Raw genomic sequence first — 22,756 nt, 5'->3', positions numbered from 1 at the left:
ACCATTTATTGGCTTCACAAAATACAGTGGTTATTGAAGCGGTGGCTAATTTCTGTAACTGCCTTATAACGAGGAAGCTATGTGTTAAATCCATGAACTGAAGGGTGACTGTTTATGACTCTGATCCATGCCAATAAAGGTTTTGAATTGAATTGAGTTGTGTGCCCTGGGGGCCTGCTCAACTCTGTTATGGGTTCCCCAGAAATTGGTGGAGATTGTTATTCCAGAGGGCCTTTGAAGGCGGCCCAGATCCCAACACGTTGCTTTATTGTTTGGGCCACTGGTCATTGTGATTCTACTGTTGCCATTTTGCCTTTGCCTGCCCAGCTCATATGCTTTCTCTGCATGGAGTTTATTGGGAGTTTTAATGATCTTTAGATGCTGATGCTGCTCCTTGGGTTATTTTTCTGGCCACATACTTCTGTAGAAGGGCGGGAGACAAATCCTGAAAATCAACTCGTTAGCTGGTTCTGTTGTTAGTGCAGTGAGGAATCTCGTATAATCGGTAAATGAGACGCACAGAAAATCTGTAGAGTAACCACCAGGTTTTCTGACCAGTCCTGAGGTTTGCTTTGCCTCTGAACACTCTTTTATGTGCCGCACAGATGAATCACGTATGGTGATACACACTGGTCAGGTGCAGAGGAAGTTGCACCCCTGTGGTCACTTCGATAGTTTAATTTCAATGAGCATTGCTCTTTCCTCCAGCTTGTTCTGTGCCGCATTTTTTTAAAAGGCCTTGTCATATAAAGACCTTTCACACCACATGCTGTTTAATTGCTCATTGTTTTTCAAACTAGTAGGTTACCAGAAAGACTCATTCCATAATTTATCTGGAGAAATCCATCTCTGTCCAAATGGGGACACGTTGCAGGCAGTGTTTCCTCTAAGCTGAGTTAGTGTGAGCTAGCTCACAGTTTTTTAGCCTCTGGCTCACACATTTTTGTCTCCGCTCAGGAAGGATGGCTCCAGAGCAAACTAATTTATGCAGTAGCCACATCACCCGCTCACAACTTTAATGCCAGCAGCTCACAGAGTAGAATTTTTGCTCACAAGACTCCACAGTTTAGAGGGCACATTGGTTGTAGGTAATATGTCCTCCCTGCTTTCTCTTTCTACTTCCAGAAATGTATTGACATTCTAATAGAGAAGGAGTATTTGGAACGGGTGGATGGCGAGAAGGACACCTACAGTTACTTGGCCTAACAGTTGTTAGCAGCCGTCTGACTGTGTGACACTCGGCAAATGGTTATGTGATGGAACGAACGAGAACCACCGGACTTCATAGCGGGCCAGCCTGCTGCCATTTGGACCTCCCATTTTTATAACTGAGACCAGGACTCCCACCAGCCGGTCTCGGGATTACATCGGACCTGCTCAGGACTGATACATTTCAAGTATGTAAATATGGACACCAATGCCATTTAACCGAATTTAAGAACAGGAAGGGATCCGAAACCTTCTCCGTGGAGGGTTGGTTGCATGCGCTACTGCATTTAAATCAATACATCGGCCACACGGCAAAACGAGCTGTCGGCGCAGGCAGCACTTAAGACATGTTGGTGGCACTTGGAGAGAGAGAGTCTGACTGGGGGCCCGTGTTGTAATCTGCTATGAAAAATCATTTGTATAGTGTGTTTCATTTTCTAATGTGTGATAAAATAAAAAGGATTTAAAAAAAAATCTGTACAAGTTGCATTTGGTTTTATCGTTAAAGCTCCACGACTAAGATAACGGTGATGAAAGCCAGACCAACGGGGTACTGTTTTGCTTTCAGTAGGACTTCCCTCAAGCAAAGCCCATTGTGGGGTTCAAAATTTATACTCTTGCGCCAGTCTTGGTATTAGGTATTGAGAAATAAAAGGATTTGGAAACTGGAAATTCCGCAGACAGCTTTTAAAGAAATTCTTTAAAAAGAAAATTAAAAGGCATACTGCTTTTTTCAGAAATACGAAGATCCCATGCAAACTGAAACATGAGCACATGCTGTAGTGCTCTCAAAACAGTCAACAGTGATCCAGACTTGTGCATATTCTTTGCACATTGCACACATTGCTCCAAGATTAGCTTTTTCAGAAGCTGGTATGTGGGGAGAGGTCATAATTAAATGTTCTCTTTCTGTTCCTTGAACACTCCGTCATCTTTAGTACCTTCACAAAAATAGTTTGTGTAGACTGAAGTTTCCATAACTTTAGCACAGAAAATTTAATTTCAAAGTTAATTTCAGAGAGTCATTCTCCTGCCATGTACCTTGATCGACTTTCTCATCATTCAGAAAAATATTTTTCAAAATCTGGTTCTTGCTTGTCAAACATCCAAAGACTATTCCACCCAAACCTTGTTTATAGTTCAAGTATCCTTTATTCAAGGTTGAAAAATGTACCACACTGCATCATTGCAAAAGTTCAATGGTACAAAACATGTTGCAGCTGGTGAGAAGGCAATAAAAATTACTTTTTTAAAAATTTGTCATTTATAAATTACACAGGTACAGTACTTTTGCAAATTCAGCATTCCAAATTGCATCAATTCAATTTTTTTTAAAAAATTGCCCACAGTACTAGAAACTCCTGAAGGTAAGGCAGCTGTTTTGTAGAAGAGGTAGTTGATATCAAGGGATTTCCATTTCTCTTTCAATGCCTACATACTTGAGGGCATCAGCCTGGCTGTATCTGAAACAAAATGAGACACCGCTTTGAGAACGCCGTTTGCCAGTTCTGGAGAGTAACAACAACTTGGGGGGTATACAGACATACCCGCTTTCTTTTGGTTTCCATGCTGAGGCCTTTTACTTGTTTTTTTCACAATGACACATTAACATGATATACAAGTTTCAGTGGTATATTAAACTGATGGAAAGGAAACAACTGAAAATAAGTCATGGAATCAATTCACAGAGAGAAACAAAATGGTGTTGAGAGCTGAGGGTTGGGCTGTAGGATCCTTACATCTAAACAAGAGTGGCTTAGGACAAGTTTGGATGCCTAATAATGGGAGCACTCCCCCTCCCCCCCCTTTCCACTGAAAGAAAGCCTCAAACCTCAGCACATTTTAAGAAGAGGAGATTGGATTTATACCCCGCCCTTCACTCGGAGTCTCAGAGCAGCTTACAAACTCCTTTCCCTTCCCCTCCCCACAACAGACACCCTGTGAGGTGGGTGGGGCTGAGAGAGAACAGCTCTTTCAAGAACAGCTCTGACAGAGCTATGGCTTGCCCAAGGTCATCCAGCAGCTGCAAGTGGAGGAGTGGGGAATCAAAGCCGGTTCTCCCAGATTAGAGTCCACGCACTTAACCACTACACCAAACTGGTTCTCTACACCAAACTTCACATCTAACTTCACAACTAAATCAAAGCCAGTCAGACTTTAAAATGGAAAAGGCACTCGTACATCTAAGGGACTTAGAGAAATTTCTATATCACAGTTCTTTTCGTTACACATACGTTTCTGCATACCATTTTTGGCAGCCCTCAAATTCTCTTGCTCAGGTTTGTGAAATTCAAAACTTCATTTGTGTGTTGTTACCTACCTATAGTCAAAAAACAGCTCTTCACCAGTCTGAATGGCTCTCTTAGCAAATATGCCTATTCTGTGATCTCCGTTAACCATCATAACTGGAAAACAAACAGTGGAATGCCTCTTTTGAGTATTTCTTAAACCTCTGCCCCCATTGTCACTTGAACACGACTGTATACAAAAATATTCACCTTTTGCATAGCAGTTGGGATTGACTGAATGGTTTGCAAATCTTATTTTGTTACCCTTCCGTGTTGCATCAACTACAAAATCTAAATAAAAATACAGTTAGTTAGACTGGATTTTGGCAGAACTAAACATGAATGTTGTCGAGTCACAGCACGTAAGGACAAGCATTCCTTTAAGGTGAGTTGCTTATCAGGAAGAAAAGCTTTTCAGAAGTTTGTCATTGCAGTTTAGATACTCTAGTGCCTGGTCTGACCTCAGGTTATTCTGAGTGCCTGTTGCTGGTTTGGCCATGGAAATGTTTAGCTTCAATTACACTCCTCTAGAAAGTCAGTGGGGCTTTCTAATAAAACCCCATGCCACCTTTCAAACACTGGGCATTCCTCATACATTAATTAGCATTTGATGTTCCTTCTTTTGCTAATCATCCCACCTCCTAGCAAGTGGTGTGTGTTGTAATTTTACATACAGGTGTACGAAACCATGTTGTTCAACAACAACAACAACGTGTTGGACTACTCTAACCCCAATCCCCACTGCCCCCAAACTGTTAGAAAACCTGATCGGGTAAACCTTTTCTCAGCCCCCAGCGGGCATGGTGTAGGAAACCATTATGTCCCCGTTAACACCATGCGCCTCATATCCTGCACCGGGATAAGTAATGGGTAGATAACGGGTGATTCAGAGTTGAGGGCGACACACCTACCATTGTTTAAGTTGAACAGAAAACTGCACATGTACTTGTCGTACACTTTCCCTCTTCTGTCTGCTTCATCCTGTGAAATAATCTGGAATTTTATTGAAGAGATGGTGTTGATAAGACAGCAATTCAAGCAGAGGCTTCATTCTGTGCCCTTCCCTCTTCCCCACTGTATCCCAGCTTTCATGTCAGAGGGAGAACTGCCGACTTAAGCTGCGGTGTGTTCTGCGGCTAAATGTGACTGCGGAACGTCTGGCTCTGTCTTTCGGACCAGTGGGACTTTTCCTTGCATGCCTCCTCTCCGGCTGCAGGATTAGGACCTGAACTCTTTTCAGTTTGATACAGGCCAAGGCCAGCTTTCTCCACATCTGTCTACAAGCGAGATTAGAGGGGAGGCTGTTGCTGTCCAGCACCCCCTGGTTAAAATCCTCCAATGCAGTGCCACCCAATGAGGCAGCAAGACTGTGGGCTCCCAAAGCAAGTTAGCAGAGCATACAATACAGACATCAGGAGGGAATGTTCCTATTGCTCATTTGTCATTCTCTAAGCCATGCTGGGTTTCTCGGGGGAGAGAAAGGTGGACCAAAAAGCTAAAATGTTTCACTGGACACCCTCGCACTGCTCCCTCCGTCTCTCCCCCCACCCCCAGTATGCTCTACAATTATTGACTTTCGTTACGCTGCATGCAATACGGGGCACACTCGTGGAACTGCCGCTTTACATCGATGGAAACTACGGTAAGCCTCGTTCTTTACACATTTCCTTTCAGTCTGGAATGCAAAGCACTATACATGGGGGGAGGGGGGAGAGAATCCCACGTCTTGTCCAAGTGGTTTCTTACCTCGCCACAATACTCAGAGATGAATTCGTTTTTCTGCACGGGATCCTTAATGAAAATCCCCCAGCCTGCCACATCGGAAGGCGCTAGCAGCAAATGCTAGCGGAATAAAAACAAGTGCCTTAGAAACAACTCTCCAGCTGGAAACACTTCACCCTAAACAAGGTGGGAGTAATGCAAGAGGTGGCCTATTTGCACGGAAAATCCCTCGTAGGAAGGAGCTACCTGAGGGAGCAGTAGGGGATTTGGAGATCTCAGCTATGGGCCTAGAAAATGGGAAAGGGGTGCGTTGTCTTTCCCCCTGGCTGCTGAGCACCTCCAAGTCCCAACTGTAGCTGTTACGCATACTTTCTCTTGAAATGGATCATCGTCCCTGGATCTAATGCAACACAAAACTGGTACCCACGCCTTCAAAGAGTTAACATCCACACCTTGGCAGCTGATTGTATATAACCTTATCTATGGCACAGACTTATTTTCAGCCTACTTTGGTATTGCAGGGATACGCTAAAAGTAAGCCAGCGTTAAGAAATATTCCGGACCAGACTGCGACCAGCAAGAGACAGGCTTGTGGCTGAAAAAGTGACTGCGGCAGAATCATTTTTCTCACCCCACAAATAAAGCAGTTCTTTTGTGCAAGGCCCACTGGTCTTGACTTAAGAGTTTCTGCAAGTGCATTACTGCAGTGGCTTGCACCAAAGAACGGACCTGTGGGTCGTGCCTGTCGCAAATACATCACTAAGCCCCCAGTACACCCCTGCCTCCAGACACCACTTCTATGACATTGTTGGCTGGTATGAAAACCCACTTTATTCCACGGCATGTTTACTCTGTCTCTTCCCTGGCCATTTTCCTCCAACAACGGAGCATTTTGTACTGTTTGGCAAATGAATCATGCTAGGAAATGTGGCCCTGCCTAGAAAAAAAGCCAGGTATGCCAGGGACTATGAGGGGAACTAGGTGAGAGCCAGCAGAAAAGGTAGGAGGATGCAACCCACAGCTTCTAAAAACCATTTGGGCTTTACAAAAATCATAACGAAAACAACCCTAATAGGCCTCATACAGCTAGTGCGCATTCCCAGTAACTTAAAAAAAAAATAATGGAAAGGGACTATACTGTAGTTAAAGCCCTGTAAAAATAGAGGGCCTTAAGTAATCACCAAGTAGAAGGCCCTGCATTTTTACAATAACTTGGAAAGTATATTATGGCCACTATGGACCCTGTTGCCAGCCACTGGGGGTTTAATAGTAAGTATTTTGTAACCACTCATTCCTGTTGTGATTCATGTACAGGCCAGTTTTGCACCCACAAATCAAGTACCTGAGCTGTAACCTCCCCCACCCCAGGAAGTCCTGGAGTTAAAAGTGGATTTCCTTGGGGTAGCCTGCCACATAGCTGGTGGGCTGTGTTGACCCTCCTCTCGTACGAGGCATGTTAAAAACAAGTGTTCCAAACAGCTTGACTGCAGATGCAGCAAACTTACTGCCACCTGCAACACTACTGGAAATGGCCTGCAAGTGTGGACTATTAAGTAGCATAAAAACAGGGGCCTTGTAAGAAGGATTGGTGGGGTAATCTCATCCCCACTGGTCCTCCCCCACATTACCTCCATTTCCCCCCCCCGACCCTACCTGTTCTTGGTTTCCTCCCCCTGGCAGCTTCTCCCCTTCCCTGCTTCCTTCCCTCCAGCCACCATCTCTTCCCACTTTTCCTTCCTTCCTTCTCTCCGCTCTGGCTTTGCTCCCCCGCCCGTTTCCTTCTTGTCTTTGCTTACCGCCCCCTCAAGGTTCTAAACTGAAACTGCAGCCATTTCAGATGACTCAAACTACTGCAGACCGGTGTTCCCTCTAAGCTGAGTTAGTGTGAGCTAGCTCACAGTTTTTTAGCTTCCAGCTCAGATTTCTGTCTTAGCTCAGGAAGGAGGGCTCCAGAGCAAACTAACTGATGCAGTAGCCAAATCACTCGCTCACCACTTTAATGCCAGCAGCTCACAAAGTAGAATTTTTGGTCACAAGACTCCGCATCTTAGAGGGAGCATTGCTTCAGACTGTTTGCCGTTCCCGATGCAATTCAAAATTGCCACTGCAATTTCATCAGGTAATCTCAAATTAACTTTGTTTTTAGTCTAAACTTTCCCCGTAAGCCTGGGTGTTGCCCTAGGTTTGGACAAACTGCTCCCAATTCTACAGATTTTATGATCCTTACTTTGGGGGCAGAATTAGGTTTAGTAGCATTTTTATGAAGGGGAGGATTTCCACACAAGAGTGTGACTTTAGCACCTCCTCTCTGGGGACCTCCGAGACCAGTCCTTTGCCTGCCCCCTCCTACCCTAGCCAAAAGTTGTTCTCCGTGGGCAGGAATCCTTCTGTCCACAGAAATGCTCCAGTGGATTCCAGGCACAGTTGGCACATGAGGTGATGTCGGCTGATACCCCCAACTGCTGACTCTGCATTCACACATGCACAGTCAATACCCAGTGCTGCAGTCAGACAGGCAACATACAAGGATGATTCAAGGAACTATATGGTGGCCAAGTGAGAGCTTAAGTTGAAGCCAGCATCCATTCGATTAGCACACCGGGCAGGATAATGATACTATACTAGGGATTTAAAAAAGAATAGCAAGTGGGTGTTGTTCACCAAGGAGATGAAGCACCTTTTTGGATCCTCGCTGAATACTGCAGTTCTTGCAAGAGACGTTCTTGCTATCCCAGTGATCGGCCGCGCCACATGTTAAGCAGAGATCTGGATCGCACTCGCGCACAGCCAAATAGCAAGGGCACTGCTTAGTGTTGCATTGTGCTTTGCAGCGGCACCCAGGAAACCTGTTTTGGCCTTTCAGGAGAATAAAACAGAAATCAGGGGAAATGCAGTGGACTTGACATTAGATACACCCCCACCCCTGCACAAAGCATTCAACTCCTGTATGCCATGATGGAACTGCCCACTACAGCGGTGGTTAACAAGCCTCTATCAAGCCCTCTTCTTCCTGAGAAGAGTGCGGAAACCCCGTATGGGCACCAAAGTGAAGTCAAGGGGTAAAAGCTTTGATTCTATAGGTAACACACTTTGTAAACTGAAGCAAATTTATTTACACGTCAGTGAAACAGTAGGTACCAAAGTGATTCTTCAGTTTCTGTTCTTTTAAATGTTCTAAAATAGCAGGCCTCTGATCAAAAAGAGGCACTGAGTAACCAAGAATGCGACGGGCGTACCTCGTGACAAGGGCAATTAAGACAAAGCCTGCCCCTCCAACTGCTAGAGCTATCTGCAAGGATAACTAGAACAAATGGCTTCATTGGGACAGATCAAGATGGGTAGCCATGTTAGTCTGTCTATAGCAGTAGGAAACAACAGGAGTCCAGTAGCACCTTGAAGACTAACAAAAATTTGTGGCAGTGGATGAGCTTTTGTGAGTCACTGGAGTGAGCAGTGACTCGTGAAATCTCCTACCCTGCCACAAATTTTGTTAGTCTTTACGGTGCTACTGCTCTTCACATTGCTTCATTATGTAACTTACACACATTGCTTCATTAAGGGGTGGCTCAGAAATGTGAGGTACGCTTCAGCACATGAGTCAGCCCCTTGAATGCAGGAAATATTTAGTGGGCTATGAGCTCCTTTATGAAGACAGCACAGGCCTAACACGAGCCCTATTTTGTTTAATGTATCCACCAAGATGCATGGGTGCTGACAATATCAGAAATCTCTTGATTTTTTAAAACATTTTACAAAATTCATACCCCACCTTTCTGCCCTCATAAGGCCCACAGTTAAAACAGTCCAAGTCGACCCTAGAAACAGAGCTTTCCAAATTCTGCACCCCTCGACACACATGCTCTACGACACTGTTTTGGCTGATGAGGAAAGAGCTCTGGAAAGGATGCTGGACACATGTAGACTAACACGAGGGTAGACTGCTGTGCCTGGTGCTCTGCACGACGTGAGCAGGCACCCCAGAAGACACCCAGCTGCCGCCACCCACTGCAGGGCAACACTGGGAATGAGGCGCGTCTAGTCTTTGGCCCAATCTGCATCTAGCATTTGCTCCGTTGCTGTACCAAACCCACACCGGAACAGGAAAATGCAGCTCAAAACCACTTTCAAATACCCCAGGCCAACACCATACCAAAAGTCTCACCCCTAAATGGCCATAAAACGGCCATGAATCTATGCAGACGGCCACCATAAAACCAAGAAAGCGGCATGCAGTCTGGACACTGCCATAAAATTCGACAATCAATCAGAGTGAAAGTGGCATGCAATGTAGACAGGAATTTCTGTTTCCAGTGTGGGTTTGGTAAGACAGCAGAGCAAATGCTAGATGCCAATTGGGCCTTTGAGGGAGCCTGTCCACCATTACAGGAACACACAAGGAGAATTGTGAGGTCCCCCCCCCCCCACTGCTGCATCTTAGCTCTCTGGGTATTTCTGTATGTGGAAATCAACCAATTTTTTTAAAAAAATCCAAAATAAGATTGGAATTTATTAAAACCTATCCTTTTCCTAACTTTGGTGGCTCTTGCCTTCTAGTCTTTAAAAGACTTCTGACATTTCCTCAACACACGGAACGTTCCAGAACACTTTGAAGCTTTAAGAAACTGGCCAAGCGATAGGAGTTTTCTAAATGAGACGTAAACATCACGCATTTCTCAAGTCACTTACATTCTGAACTGCACTGACAGAACTTCTCACAGAAGTTCTGAGCAATGACGCAGGGGCATGAGCTGTCACAAGGCTGACGGGGGTGATCGCAGGGCTGGTAGTTGTAAACATGGTTGGACGATCCATCTGAACGAAATATATATGTACGTTAAAATGACTTTAGGAAGACTGAATCAAAGAACTTTACCCCCAAAAAAAGGCTTTCAAAGTAAACCGCCATCCTAAAACAAAGCCCTTTATTTCCCACAGCAAACAAAAAACAAAGGAAATGTACAAATAAGATGCACTTACATTACCACTTTATGCCTCCTGTAAGCCGCCCTGAGCCCGCGTAGTGGGGAGGGCAGGATATAAATTGAATTAAATAAATAAATAAATTTATGTTTCACTCTGTCGTTTTCTCCCTTGGGCCCCCCAAGACCCACAGAGTTCAAGGGGAGAATGTAATAGGTATTTAATATTTTCCAGTTATGACCTTCGGCAGGCCAGCCTTTTAGAAAAATATGTTGGAACCAAGTTTTACAAATGAGTATCTGCCTGCAAAGCTCACGCAGGGGTCCCCAACATGGGTCCCTGCAGACATCTTTCCTGACACCTGCCAAGGGGATTGAACAAGCAGGCGGGGCTTTGGCACTGCAAGGCTTTCGACTGGCCACTGGAGATTTGATTGGCGGCACAGGTTTTTCAAAACACTGCTTCGGCAGCAGCTGCCACGCAGCACTAGGATCTTCACCGAGTGACTGAGGAGAAGCTCTGAGTATGCAAGAAAATATTATAAACCATTATGTGTTCATTTTAAAAGGCATCCTGATTAACAGTTAGTGCCTGAAACGCTGAAGAGTCACGAATGATGCAGAACCTCACTCCCTGACGTTTTATGGTTGGTTCTGCCTCCAAGTGTGTCTTTCCAGGCTCCACAATGTTAGGGACCCTTGAGCAAAACATAACTATCTTTTTCTTCTTCTACTAGCTTCAACTAGCTTTTATCTGTAAAGACTGTCATGGGTGGGCAGTCACAGACACGTTTGATGCTTGGGAATCTGTGTCATCTGAAGCCACCTTTTTTTTACATAATTGGTTTGCATAAATCAAAAGATCAAACCCATAGTTTAGACCTGGGTTCCTCAAACGTTTTGAGCCTCTGGGAAACTCTGACACAGTCTGGTGGGCGCGACGACACAGGAGGTGGAGCCAACTGCAAAATGTCACAGAATGAGGTCGTACATAACCCTTAACAGCAACTGCAACGCATCAGGCAGAAGCTCTGTTTAAACAGGATGCCTTTTAAAGTCAACATACTATTTAAAAATATTTCCTGGCATACACACACAGCTTACCTTCAGTCAGGCAGCGAAGATTCTCTTGCTGCCAAAGCAATGGTCTTGTTTTTAATTTAATTGGCAAAAGGAACTGATTACATTCAAAGTAAAATAGGTATGAAAGGTATAGATGAACTGCTCAGCTTTATAGTATTGTTGTACACAGAGTTTATGAAACACTTTGTACTCTGCCACTGACTAACAGGTTTAACTTAGTAGGTACACGTAGCACTTCCATAATACATATGTTAAGTGCCATTTATGATTCTAACCGCTGAAACAGAAATCAATCAGGAATGTATTCAGGTATTAACTTTGGTTCATTTGTGACTGTTGTTTGGATGCATGCTGGGAGGGTAAAGCTATTTTTGCCGAGGCTTGCAGCCTTGACAGCCCAGCTATAACTGTGCATGCCTCTGACTAAACGAAGAACAATGGCACCTTGTAATCCATATCAGCTATACAGATACTTTTAGAATTTTACAGTCTAAGAGAAAGAAACACTTATTGTTCAGCTAAAAGAAAAAAACTTTACTTGGGGGCTCGTCCGGGATCATCAACGTTTTTAAAAAATCTGCACAGCCAGCCAATGGCCAGTCAGAAACCCCGATGGGCAAAAGCCCCATCTGACCTTGCCCACTTTCTAAAAACACTCTGTGGGTGCCAAGAAAGGGGTTGGAGGGCACCGTGGTGCCCATAGGTGCCATGCTGGTGACCCTTGGTTTAAATAAATGTCAGTACATTATGTTGGCCAACCTGTATAATAGTTAAAAAAATTAATACCAAAACTATTTTGAGAAAAGCTTGATCAAATGTCAATACGCTTCTGCTCAATTACTTTCAGATTTTTTTTCCCTCTTGAGGCACTTTAAAATTTACTACAAGTGTAACAGGAATAGTCTGAGGAGGCAGTTACGGCAGTTAAAAAGTTCAACTGGTTACATGTATAGAATTCCTCTTGTTTTTTTCACCCCAAGAATCTTACCACTGTTAGTAGAAAGACCAGTCTGTTTATTCGTCTCAGCAAGATGCTGAATGGGAAAGTCATTGCTTTGACTTCCCAATTCTGAGCAGTCTGGGTTCAGTGTCAACAGGAGAGTTTCGGGGATAAAGATTTAGGGTGGTATGATGAAGGTTTTTGAGATTAATTTGCAATGCAGACATCTTGACTTATTACTAGCAAATTTATTTTATGAGGTTAGGCATTGATAATTTATTCAAACTAATAACCGAAATTTCCTCACACTCATTTTAATGTGCACTACAGCAATGTAACAACCAAAGAGATGTGATGAATTCAACCTTTCACTCATCCCGCTTTCTATCCTTGTGTGTAATAGCAGCAGTAACAGAACATCTAACTACTGCTGCATAAATAAGTAAATGTTTCCATTGTACTGCTGTATCACAGTACAACCACAGTATCAACCACAGCTTCCCCATTCGCATCACCCCTTGTCGAGGGGACACCGTCCCCTCCACTGCAGTGAATGGGGAGAATGGGCAGGCTGGAGGTCTCCACTGGATGCACTGCACCCCTTTTTAAAAAAAAAAACAAAGTCCGGACTCCTGGAAGTTTATCCCTTTCCCCTTTTGAAAAGCAGAAGCAGGATTTCAGAAATTCAGAACAAAGATGCTGACCCTTTTTCAGCTGTATCTTTCTGCAATGAGCTGCCCACAATCTGTAAAGAGACAAACACACAGTGAAGCTGACAAGCTGTATGGGGAAGGGCAATGGAAGAGTCCAGCTGCAGCCTGGAATTTAAGGGTTACTCTGAATGAAGGTGTCTTCCCTATTTTCAAAAACAGAGCAATCCCCTGAACACTGGGAACAGGCAGCCACATATATCCTGCAAAGAAGGCACTATGTAAATTATACAAGAAATATTAATCTTGTCCAGAAGCTGGCTTTAATAGATCCCTCTACTAATCAAGCTACATACTGTTTCATCATTCTACAGAGGTCAGGCTTCCCAAAGTCAAATTTCCCACCGATTATTCACGGCAAATATTTTGGAGCTTAATTTTGCAAAATCTTGTATATGTGCTGTATTGCAGTAGTTGCTTTTGCTACACCAAATGAAGACCAAAATAAACTGCACAATAAGAGCTCATCGTATACATTTTAAGTGTCTGAACAAACCAACTACATATATGTACTTCTTTCTAGCAAATAAACACTCTGTGGTAAGGGGTTGAACAGTCAGTTCCCTGGTTTTTAGACACAACGTTCTCTTTTAACACAGGGCTGATCCATACATCAGTCCTGTCCATGCAAGTGGATGCAACCGTCTCTAAGCAAGCACTCAAGTGGAGAAGATACAATGCGTAAGAGAGATCACTGACAACATTTGCAGTAATTCTCATGGATTGTGACAGCATATTCTGTGTTATATTCACTGAGCTTCTGTGTGAACATAAGAACATAAGAGAAGCCAATGTTGGATCAGGCCAATGGCCCATCCAGTCCAACACTCTGTCACACAGTGGCCAAAAATACCAGGTGCCATCAGGAGGTCCAGCAGTGGGGCCAGGACACTAGAAGCCCTCCCACTGTTGCCCCCTCCAGGCACCAAGAATACAGTGCATCACTTGCCCCAGCCTTCTTCACTTCAGCACATATCTGAGCATATACCTACAGCAGGCACACTTAAGCTCACTGATTTCAATGAGCTGAATACCCCCAAGAGTATGTAAAACTCTGGATCCAGGCATTTGTTTCATAATTCTATATAGCTTCCAATATCAATGCTCTAAGAAATTCTTCATTATTGGGAGGGGGGGATTGAGGCTAAGAACAGGGACAACTCAGCTAGCTTTTGCTTCACAGGGACAACTCAGCTAGCTTTTGCTTCACACTTCATATGGCAACACGCCACATACATGGCTTGACACTACAGGAATGAGACGCGTGCTCATAAAGCCTCTCCTCTCTGCAGACACTGCAATTGATTAGTACTTTTTTGATGGAAAGTATCATTTGCCATCAGATCCCGGCCAGCAAGCAATGGTTTGCACTTGACCTCCAAATCAAGATAGTAAAGGAAAAGGTTTCCCTTGCTCGAAAGCCAGTCGAATCCGACTCTAGGGATGTGGTGCTCATCTACGTTTCCAAGCTGAAGAGCCAGCGCTGTCCAAAGATGTTTCCGTGGTCATGTGGCCGGCATGACTAGACGCTGAGGTGCACGGAACGCTGTTACCTTCCCACCGAAGTGGTACCCATTTATCTACTTGCAATTTCTTGCTTTCAAACTGATAGGTTGGCAGGAGCTGGGACCAGAGACGGGAACTCACTCTATCATGTGGCACTCAGGTCTCAAACTGCTGAACTACCGATCTTCCGGTCTACAGTTCAGCATCTTAACCACTTGAGCCACCGCAGCCCTTACCCATAGCAGACCGCAATTTGAAGCTGGTGTGGAGGGCAAGCCCAAACCATAGTTGTGCCAGTATGGATACAGAGGCAAACTCTGGTCGTGCAGTAAAACTAAAGTAATTACTAGAATTTCAGCAGAAGATTTAATTTTATCTTGAACCAGCTGGTGTAACTAAAGGAACATGGTCTCGTGGCTGAAGAATATTGTTGTATTCTGCTGTAAAGTATAGAGAAAAGTTGATGAGCACAAGCAGATCCAATACAGAGGTGGATTTCTTACTGCCCAGCAAAAAGCCCAGTATATGTGCCAATTCTATCAGGATCTACCTACTACGATCCACAACACTGTATTTCTAATTTCACAGGTAATTTGTGCTCAACCCCATCTAAGACATCAGTATCCAGATGAAAAAAGATCAGGCCATAAATGTATTCAAAGGTTTTACTTTTTTCAAAAATATGTTACCATAGAGAGGGACACACACAAAAAGTTAGCCTCTAACTTGTTTCAGATTTGAGACTTGTAGCACTAGAGACCAACAAGAGCTTCAGGGTATGAGCTCTCAAGAGTAAAAGCTCCCCCAAAGGTTTATATCCTGAAACTCTTGTTCGTCTCTAAGGTGCTGCTGGACTTGAACCTACCTGTTCTACTGCAGACCAACAGTAGAAATGTGCTCTACAATTATTTTACTGCTGAGATCTTTATTCTCTCTGGTTGGTTATCATCCCCCCTTTAAGAAAAGCACGGCGCTCAGCTTGCCGGACAGCCGCTGGTTTACCTGTGTTTCCTCTTCTTCTTTCTTGGAGGAGTATCGACATCTTCAGCGGGTGCAGGAGCAATAATACTAGATTCCTTTACTCTAAACTCGTACACCTGGAAAGAGAGTGCATGTTTGACAAGCTCCTCAGTGGCCAAAGTCAACCATTTTCCATTGAGCCAGCTTGAGTGGGCATGTGTGTTTGTTTGTTTATATTTATTTATCTCTATATTTATTATTCTTCATCTAGTCTTGTGACCGTAAAGTAAGTCATATTCAATGCAAACTAGACGATTCTGTTGAACGTAATACGGTGCTTGAATTATGGCCTCTTTGCTCTTACCTGCCTACACGTTTTGGTCCCAATTAACCTGGCAATTGCACAGAAATTGTCGTAATAGGTACCAATGAGAACTCTGAACATTGATGCTTCTGCACCGCTCCACTCAACGTTTTCAGGAGGCTCAATATTTGGCTTCATCTTGATTGGCGTTTGACATCTAGAATTTGCTTCTGCAATGTCGAGAACAAACAATGAAGCAACACGTTTCGAGTCTTTTCCCCAGAGGCCCTGCTTTACTAGGATACGACATCCCGCATTAAAAAAATTGTACAATTCATCCTGCAGGTAAACTTACCTGGGCCCCTGGGCTATTTAACCCTTTATATGTAGGGTCCAGCTCAGTGTTTCCATCATCTTACAAGGCACGTTTTTAAAAATAATTGGCAGAGCACATACAACAGTGACAGAGCCACAGGCAGGGGGTAATCCCATCACATGAAGCTGCCTTGTACTAAAATAGACTGGAGAGGCGAAGGACTAAACTTAGGACCTTCTGCATGCAAAGCAGGTGCTCTGCCACTGAGCTGTATTCTCACATGCTTCTGCGCCAGCTGAAACTGAGTCATTCTGTCACTCTTATGCAGAAACAAAGCAGACAAACCTGCCCGTTGAAAGGAGACCTGCCTAGAGCTTCCAAAGTACCTTCTATTTCTGCAAAGGATTTATTTCTCAAGGTGCACATTACTGTTCCTCAGCACCAACAGCGGTTGAAGTGCGAATGGCTTTGCTTCTTCAACAACCCGCACAACAGATCATTGTGGCAGACTGCTGCTCTGGACTACTAGATTTTTATTTTATTTTTAGTTTTGGATGTCAGTGTCACAGCAACCATCCTCTTACTCGATGAGGTCACACATGCACGTGTACACGTCACACATATTTACATCTAACTCAAAAACACCATTCCTTTGGCACACTGATATCCCAGTTGTACACTCTATGCAAAATTACACGAACGTACTCCTTAAAACTGTCTCTCTGAAATCTACGTGCAGAGATTGAAACTGGAAGAGCTTTAGGTTTGAGGTTTCATAATTAGACATTCTGCAACCACGTTATGGAAGGATCACAGTGCAGAATAAAATTGCATGGGAGGGAACAAGGAGTTTAATCAATCCCGAGAGTCCTTTTCACTCAAACACACACGCCACTTGGGTCTCACCCGAGGAGCTTGAAGTCTCGTCCTTCTTCTCTTCCTCTTCCTTATCGTTGTTTTCTCCTCCGGTTTCAGTCCCAGCTTCTCTGTCACTATCGGTATCCTTAGATTCCAGCACATTTATAGTTGGCGTGCTCGGCCGGCTGGTATTGTTGGGGAGCCTCCCCCTTCGGCGGCCCCCGGGGCGCTTTGGTGGCGTCTTTATTCGCTCAGCAGTCAGAGCGGCAGCAAATTCTTTGGCTCCTTCCTAAGTAAGATGGGTAGCCGTGTTAGTCTGTCTGTAGCAGTAGAAAAAAGCAAGAGTCCAGGAGCACCTTTAAGAGTAACAACATTTGTGGCAGGGTTATGAGCTTTCGTGAGTCACGGCTCACTTCTTTAGATACAGCTAGATTGAATGCGAGTCCGTCTGTCCTTACGTCTTGGAGAGTGGAGTGATTTCAGAGACCAAGGTTTCCTGTCTCTTTACCAGTGCTGATTTCTCCACACCTACTATCCCTCTACATATCACACCTAATCCAATCAAGCCTGCTATTGTCATTTACCTGCTATTGTCATTTGGCATCTGAAATCACTCCACTCTCCAAGATATAAGGACAGAGGGACTCCAATTCCAGCTGTACCTGAAGAAGTGAGCAGTGACTCATGAAAGCTCATTCCCTGCCACAAATTTTGTTAGTCTTTAAGGTGCTACTGGAGTAATGAACAAAGGCTTGCCAAGTCCCCCCGGGGGGCGGGGAAACCCCCGCCCCAGAGGCCCGTTCCCCGCCACCGGCGGATCGGGCCCCAGGGGGAGCCCCACCCCGACATGCGCGTCACCCAGAAGTGACGCGACCACGCCGGGGGTGGGGCCACGGTCATCCGAGGGAAAACTCTATGGTTTCCCCTCAGATGGTCGTGGCCCCGCCCCCAGCGTGCCCGGAGTCGTCACATCACTTCCGGGTGACATGCGCGCTTTGCGCGCGCACTCTCTCCCCCGCTGCGGCACAACGCCGGACTTGGCAACCCTAAATGAACATTAAGACTTAGGGGACATGGCTTTAAAGAAAGGTTGTGAAAAGGCAAGCAGCATATGCCCAGTGATTATATGTATTTTTTTTTTGCTTTCATTCCTTTTTATGATTATTTTATTTTGCACGGTGGGTTTGATTGGATTTTGACCTGCCTTAAAAACGTCTTGCTCAAAAGGTGGGAAAACAATATTTCAGCAAACAAAACAGTGGCTCACCCCATCACACAGGCAACTGCTTCTCCAGAAAATCGTTTGGGTGGCCAACACTAGTCATAATCCTTTGGATCCTGTTCTACTTCATCATCAACACTATTATTATTATTATCATCACTATTATTAATAATGAAAATATCACCATCCAAAAAGACGACAGCTTTCCAAAAGTACAAGCTAAGCAATTACTTAAATTATCTAAATGTCAACTTGGGATCGTTTCTGTGCTCATAAAGTATATTCTACACACGAGACGTTTTAGTTCTAACCATCCTTCTAATAGCAAACTCAATGGTTCAATGCTTATCAATAGGACAGTGAAACAGGAGGACTACCCATACTTCCCAAGTAAGCAGAAAAATACTTGTTTGCAAGGAAAAGAAAATGCTTTAAAGGGTTCTGAGCACTTTGAAACAAAGACAGGCCATAAAGGGATTTATTAGGATCAGAGAAAAAAGCACTTTCTCTTAACCAAGGATACTTTCAGCTGCAAAAGGGACACAGCCTCTACCAGAATATGGTTTGGGAGGGCTATATAAATATATGTATGAGTCAGTGCTCCCTCTAACCTGTGGAATCTTGTGAACAAAAATTCTTCTTTGTGAGCTACTGGCATTAAAGTTGTGAGCGAGCAATTTGGCTACTGCATCAATTAGTTTTCTCTGGAGCCATCCTTCCTGTGCTAAGGCAAAAATGTGTGAGCTGGAGGCTAAAAAACTGTGAGCTAGCTCACACTAACTCAGCTTAGAGGAAACACTGGTATGATTGTGTGTGGAAGTGAAAGTCAGGCTCTCTCTCCACAAAGTATTGGGGAGGGGAGAAATACTCTACATCCCACACTGCCTTGCTCACATTCCAGGCTGGATAACCAGCTTCCCACTTAGCTAGCCCTGAACTTCAGAGGTCAACACCATGTGAACGTGCCAGGATCCACCCAAGAGCTCAACACTCTCATGCTATCACAACTGGGTTGCTGGCCCATGGGATTCTCATGGGCCAGCAGCTTTCGTTTCCCTAGTCAAATTCCTTTCCCTCTTTGACTACAGTTTTAGTTTGTTTCAAAAACAAAAATGAAAGCTCAGTACACAGGCCATTCAGGGAGGTGCGCCTGGCTCCCTCACTTTTGATCTTTAGGAGGCAAGTGAAGATGATTTTATTTAGGATTGCATTTGGTGCATTTGGTACAGTTTACTAGCAGTCCTGGATTTGATTTTAAATATTGGAGGGTATTTATGTACTTTATCAATGCTGTAAGCCGCCTCGAGCTCTCTAAGGAAGAAAGACGGCTAATAAATGTTTTAAATTAAATAACGGAACAAAGTTTTGAGTCCAGTGGCACCTTTAAGACCAACAAAGTTTAATTAAGAACCTAAGAGAAGCCATGTTGGATCAGGCCAATGGCCCATCCAGTCCAACACTCTGTGTCAAACAGTGGCCTTTAAAACCCAGGTGTCATCGGGAGGTCCACCCAAGTGGGGCCAGAACTCCAGAAGCCTTCCCACTGTGGCCCTCCAAGCACCAAGAATACAGAGCATCCCTGCCCCAGACAGAGTGTTCCATCTATACTTTGTGGCTAATGGCCACTCATGGACCACGGCTCCCTCTGTTTATCTGGTCCCCTCTTGATGCTGTCTATGCTTGTAGCCGCCACTGCTTCCTGCGGCAGTGAATTCCACGTCTTAATTACTCTTTGAGTGAAGATCAGATCTGACGAAGTGTGCATGCACACAAAAGCTTATACCCAGAATTAAACTTTGTCTTAAAAGTGCCACTGGACTCAAACTGTTCTATTGCTTCAAGCTCAGACTAACACGGCTACCCACCTAAATCTATCTTAAATTAAATTAAATAAGAAGAGGAGATTTGACTTATACCCCACCCTTCACTCGGAGTCTCAGAGTGGCTTACAAACTCCTTTCCCTTCCCCTTCCCACAACAGACACCCTGTGAGGTAGGTGGGGCTGAGAGAGCTCTTTTGAGGACTGCTCGTGAGAGTACAGCTCTGAAAGAACTTGTAACTGACCCAAGGTCACACCAGCAGCTGCATGTGGAGGAGTGGGGAATCAAACCTGGTTCTCACAGATTAGAGTCTGCACTCTTAACCACTACACCATAATTACTTATGACTTTGAGGAAAAATATTGCAATAAATTCTCATGACCTCTTTTTTTTAGATCTTCAACAGTAGCCCAACCCAGTCATAACCAGGTAGCACTTGGCAGAGATTCTCATGGCCTCAGTCAGAACCTGCTGCCCACATGTCAACAGCTAAGAGAGTGAAGTGGCAACGGTAGAGTTCATTCATACTTTCCAAGCAGCATGGCTGGACTGGGCTACTCAGTTAAGGGTTCCTCATTCTAGCTGATTACCATGTGGTCGAATTGACCAGAGTGGAAAAACAACATTACTCAGAAATGGCAGGTGGATCAGTGATGAAACCCTGAGAAAAACCCTGAGCTCCCTAACGAGTGGTAACATAAAGGCATTCAGACAGAAACCCTGTGCAGACAACCCACCTGTGCCGTGTGGGGAGGGAGAGCGGATGAGCGCACTGGCCCCACCTGTGCAACTGTCAAGCTGTTTGCATGGAGGAACAGAAACGGAGGACGTGCCCCCACAGAGGTCCCCTCCAGTGTTCCCTCTAAGCTGAGTTAGTGTGAGCTACCTCACAGTTTTTTAGCCTACGGCTCACACATTTTTCTTAGCTCAGGAAGGGTGGCTCGAGCAAACTCATTTATGCAGTAGCCAAATCGCTCGCTCACAACTTTAATGCCAGTAGCTCACAAAGTAGAATTTTTGCTCACAAGACTCCACAGCTTAGAGGGAGCATTGGTCCCCTCCCTGGGATTAGGGATGCCACTTCCCTGATGCTGCTGAACATGGGTGTGTGCACTGTTGCAGACGACTGATTGTGTGGAGGTGGAGCCAGTGTGCTCGGAGAATTAACATACAGACGGGTCGTTTGAACAGGGCTAGTATGTTCGATTAATGGAAAGGGAGATGCCCACCTGAGCCACAGCACAGATTTCCTTGACGGAAGCTGCCTCAGTAGAGACATCTATTTCTTTATAAGATTATTACAACTGACACACATGCCCTGCACAGGGGAGAAGTGGATGTTTCTTCTCTCCTCTGTTAAGGACAGAAACCCCAACTGGTAGCTTTGAATTCCATGCTGTACAAAATCCAGAAACACAAAGTGACCCTGAAGAGGGATCCCTCTGAAGTTTCATTTGCTGAACTTGAGGAATCCCTGTTGAGGAAGCAGTACGGGTTCCTCACGAGCCGGGGGAAGGTCAGATGGATAGCTAAAAAGGAGGGGGAGCTCCACGAGAGGAGCAGGTTCCCATGGATTCTGTGATTTACGAGAGTGCTGAAATTATTGTCACGGCTTTTCACAATTGCTCCATGACAAAGCTAGCAGCCACAGGGCGCCAGCCACCCTGGCTCCCCAAGTCTTTTCCATCTGTGACTCTCACTGTCCTGGACTTGCTGCCCACCAGGACAAAATTATGTCCGTTCATTTGCTCTAATACATTTGCTCTTCAGAATCTGAAAGTTACAGCATTTTGGGATTTTGCAGCCAAGTTTATAACTAGATTATAAATATGCTGCTGCTCCCGCCAAATGGATCAGGGCCAACAGTGACAAGTTTATTCAGTTCCCAAGACAAGCGAAGCAAAGAACAGACCTAGAATGAACCAAGATTGACGCCTAAAGGTTCAAGAAGGGCATCAAAAACTCTTCTCGACCTCACTGACTGATCCAGCCGGCCTAACGCTTCCAAGCCCAAAGATTATCTTATCACCTCCTCTCTACCCGAGTTTGTGTGTGTGTGTGTGGGGGGGGGGAGCCACAATAAGACTGTGCACACAACAAAGCATTTCAGCATCCAGCAAATCCCACTCTTACATTGATTCAGTTTCTCTCCTGGTTCAGCTAAATAAAAGGGATTTAATAGTGGATGCAACCCTCTAGCTCCCCCACGTTTTTGTTTTTTGTTTAAATGGCCAAACTCTTTAAATCAAGGGGTGGGGAGGAAATCTTACCAAATGCTGGTAACAGTGTGGCCCACAAGGCTTATTATCTAGTGCCGTCTCTGTATTTTTTCTTTTATAAGTGTTTGGAGTTGCGTGGAATGCTGTGGAATTAAAAAAAAATAGTCAGAACTAACAGGTGTGGTTCTGTCTGAAAAACTCATCAAGGACCAATATGCTAAAAATCGTACTAGGTGACAATAACAACAGTACTGCAGGTTTAATGATAATCGGTTCAATGCAACCAGCTTTTCTGTTGGTGAAAAAAGGTCTTCTCTGTCCACCAAAAAAAGGACCGGCCAGTCAAAAAGCCACGTGGGATGGGAATTACATGAGACTGCGTGCAAAAGCTGGCTGGATCCAACCCAATGAGCCCCCATTTAAATAAAGGTCAATTTCAGATGCCCACTCTCTGACTAATTGGCTGGAATTCAACGTCAGACTCGGCAATCAATAGTTATACTGTGATTTTAAGAAATGCCATTATATGATCATTCTGATCCGGTTTCCCTCATATGCTGCTACACACACAGCCCTCCTGTCTGCACAGGTTGCCTATTCCCTCCACAGAGGGGCAGCACTGATGACCCTTTGAGCACAGAAGCTCTGCTCCTCACTCCCTTTTAACACTGTCAGGAGA

At 44.6% G+C, this 22,756-nt stretch overlaps 2 protein-coding genes across 7 annotated transcripts in view; one reads left to right on the top strand and one right to left on the bottom strand.

Annotated features, from left to right (window-relative positions):
* CUL1 (cullin 1) overlaps positions 1–1,641 on the top strand; it is a 73,280-nt gene extending 71,639 nt beyond the window's left edge. For both annotated transcript variants that reach the window (XM_015422160.1, XM_015422159.1), the window contains exon 22: positions 1,126–1,641. In XM_015422160.1, the coding sequence (XP_015277646.1) occupies positions 1,126–1,206 (81 nt within the window). In that variant the 3' untranslated portion in view covers positions 1,207–1,641. The remainder of the gene's footprint in view (positions 1–1,125) is intronic.
* Positions 1,642–2,430: 789 nt separating this feature from the next.
* Positions 2,431–22,756, bottom strand: part of EZH2 (enhancer of zeste 2 polycomb repressive complex 2 subunit) — a 54,905-nt gene continuing 34,579 nt past the window's right edge. For 3 of the 5 annotated variants that reach the window (XM_015422157.1, XM_015422152.1, XM_015422156.1), the window contains exons 9-20: positions 22,129–22,220; positions 16,864–17,104; positions 15,702–15,871; positions 15,380–15,474; positions 12,866–12,906; positions 9,906–10,031; positions 7,897–8,075; positions 5,244–5,339; positions 4,409–4,490; positions 3,708–3,788; positions 3,530–3,614; positions 2,431–2,672 (exon numbers count right to left, since the gene is read on the bottom strand). In XM_015422157.1, the coding sequence (XP_015277643.1) occupies positions 2,612–2,672; positions 3,530–3,614; positions 3,708–3,788; positions 4,409–4,490; positions 5,244–5,339; positions 7,897–8,075; positions 9,906–10,031; positions 12,866–12,906; positions 15,380–15,474; positions 15,702–15,871; positions 16,864–17,104; positions 22,129–22,220 (1,349 nt within the window). In that variant the 3' untranslated portion in view covers positions 2,431–2,611. Of the gene's footprint in view, positions 2,673–3,529; positions 3,615–3,707; positions 3,789–4,408; positions 4,491–5,243; positions 5,397–7,896; positions 8,076–9,905; positions 10,032–12,865; positions 12,907–15,379; positions 15,475–15,701; positions 15,872–16,863; positions 17,105–22,128; positions 22,221–22,756 lie in introns of those variants that run through there. The other 2 variants (XM_015422153.1, XM_015422158.1) reach the window with 2 other exon arrangements.

Source organism: Gekko japonicus, unplaced genomic scaffold, assembly GCF_001447785.1.
Source record: "Gekko japonicus isolate JY-2015 unplaced genomic scaffold, Gekko_japonicus_V1.1 scaffold330, whole genome shotgun sequence".
Classification (NCBI taxonomy): Eukaryota; Metazoa; Chordata; class Lepidosauria; order Squamata; family Gekkonidae; genus Gekko; species Gekko japonicus.
Note: the sequence above shows the minus strand (reverse complement) of the source record. Positions and strands in the feature narration are given on the sequence as shown.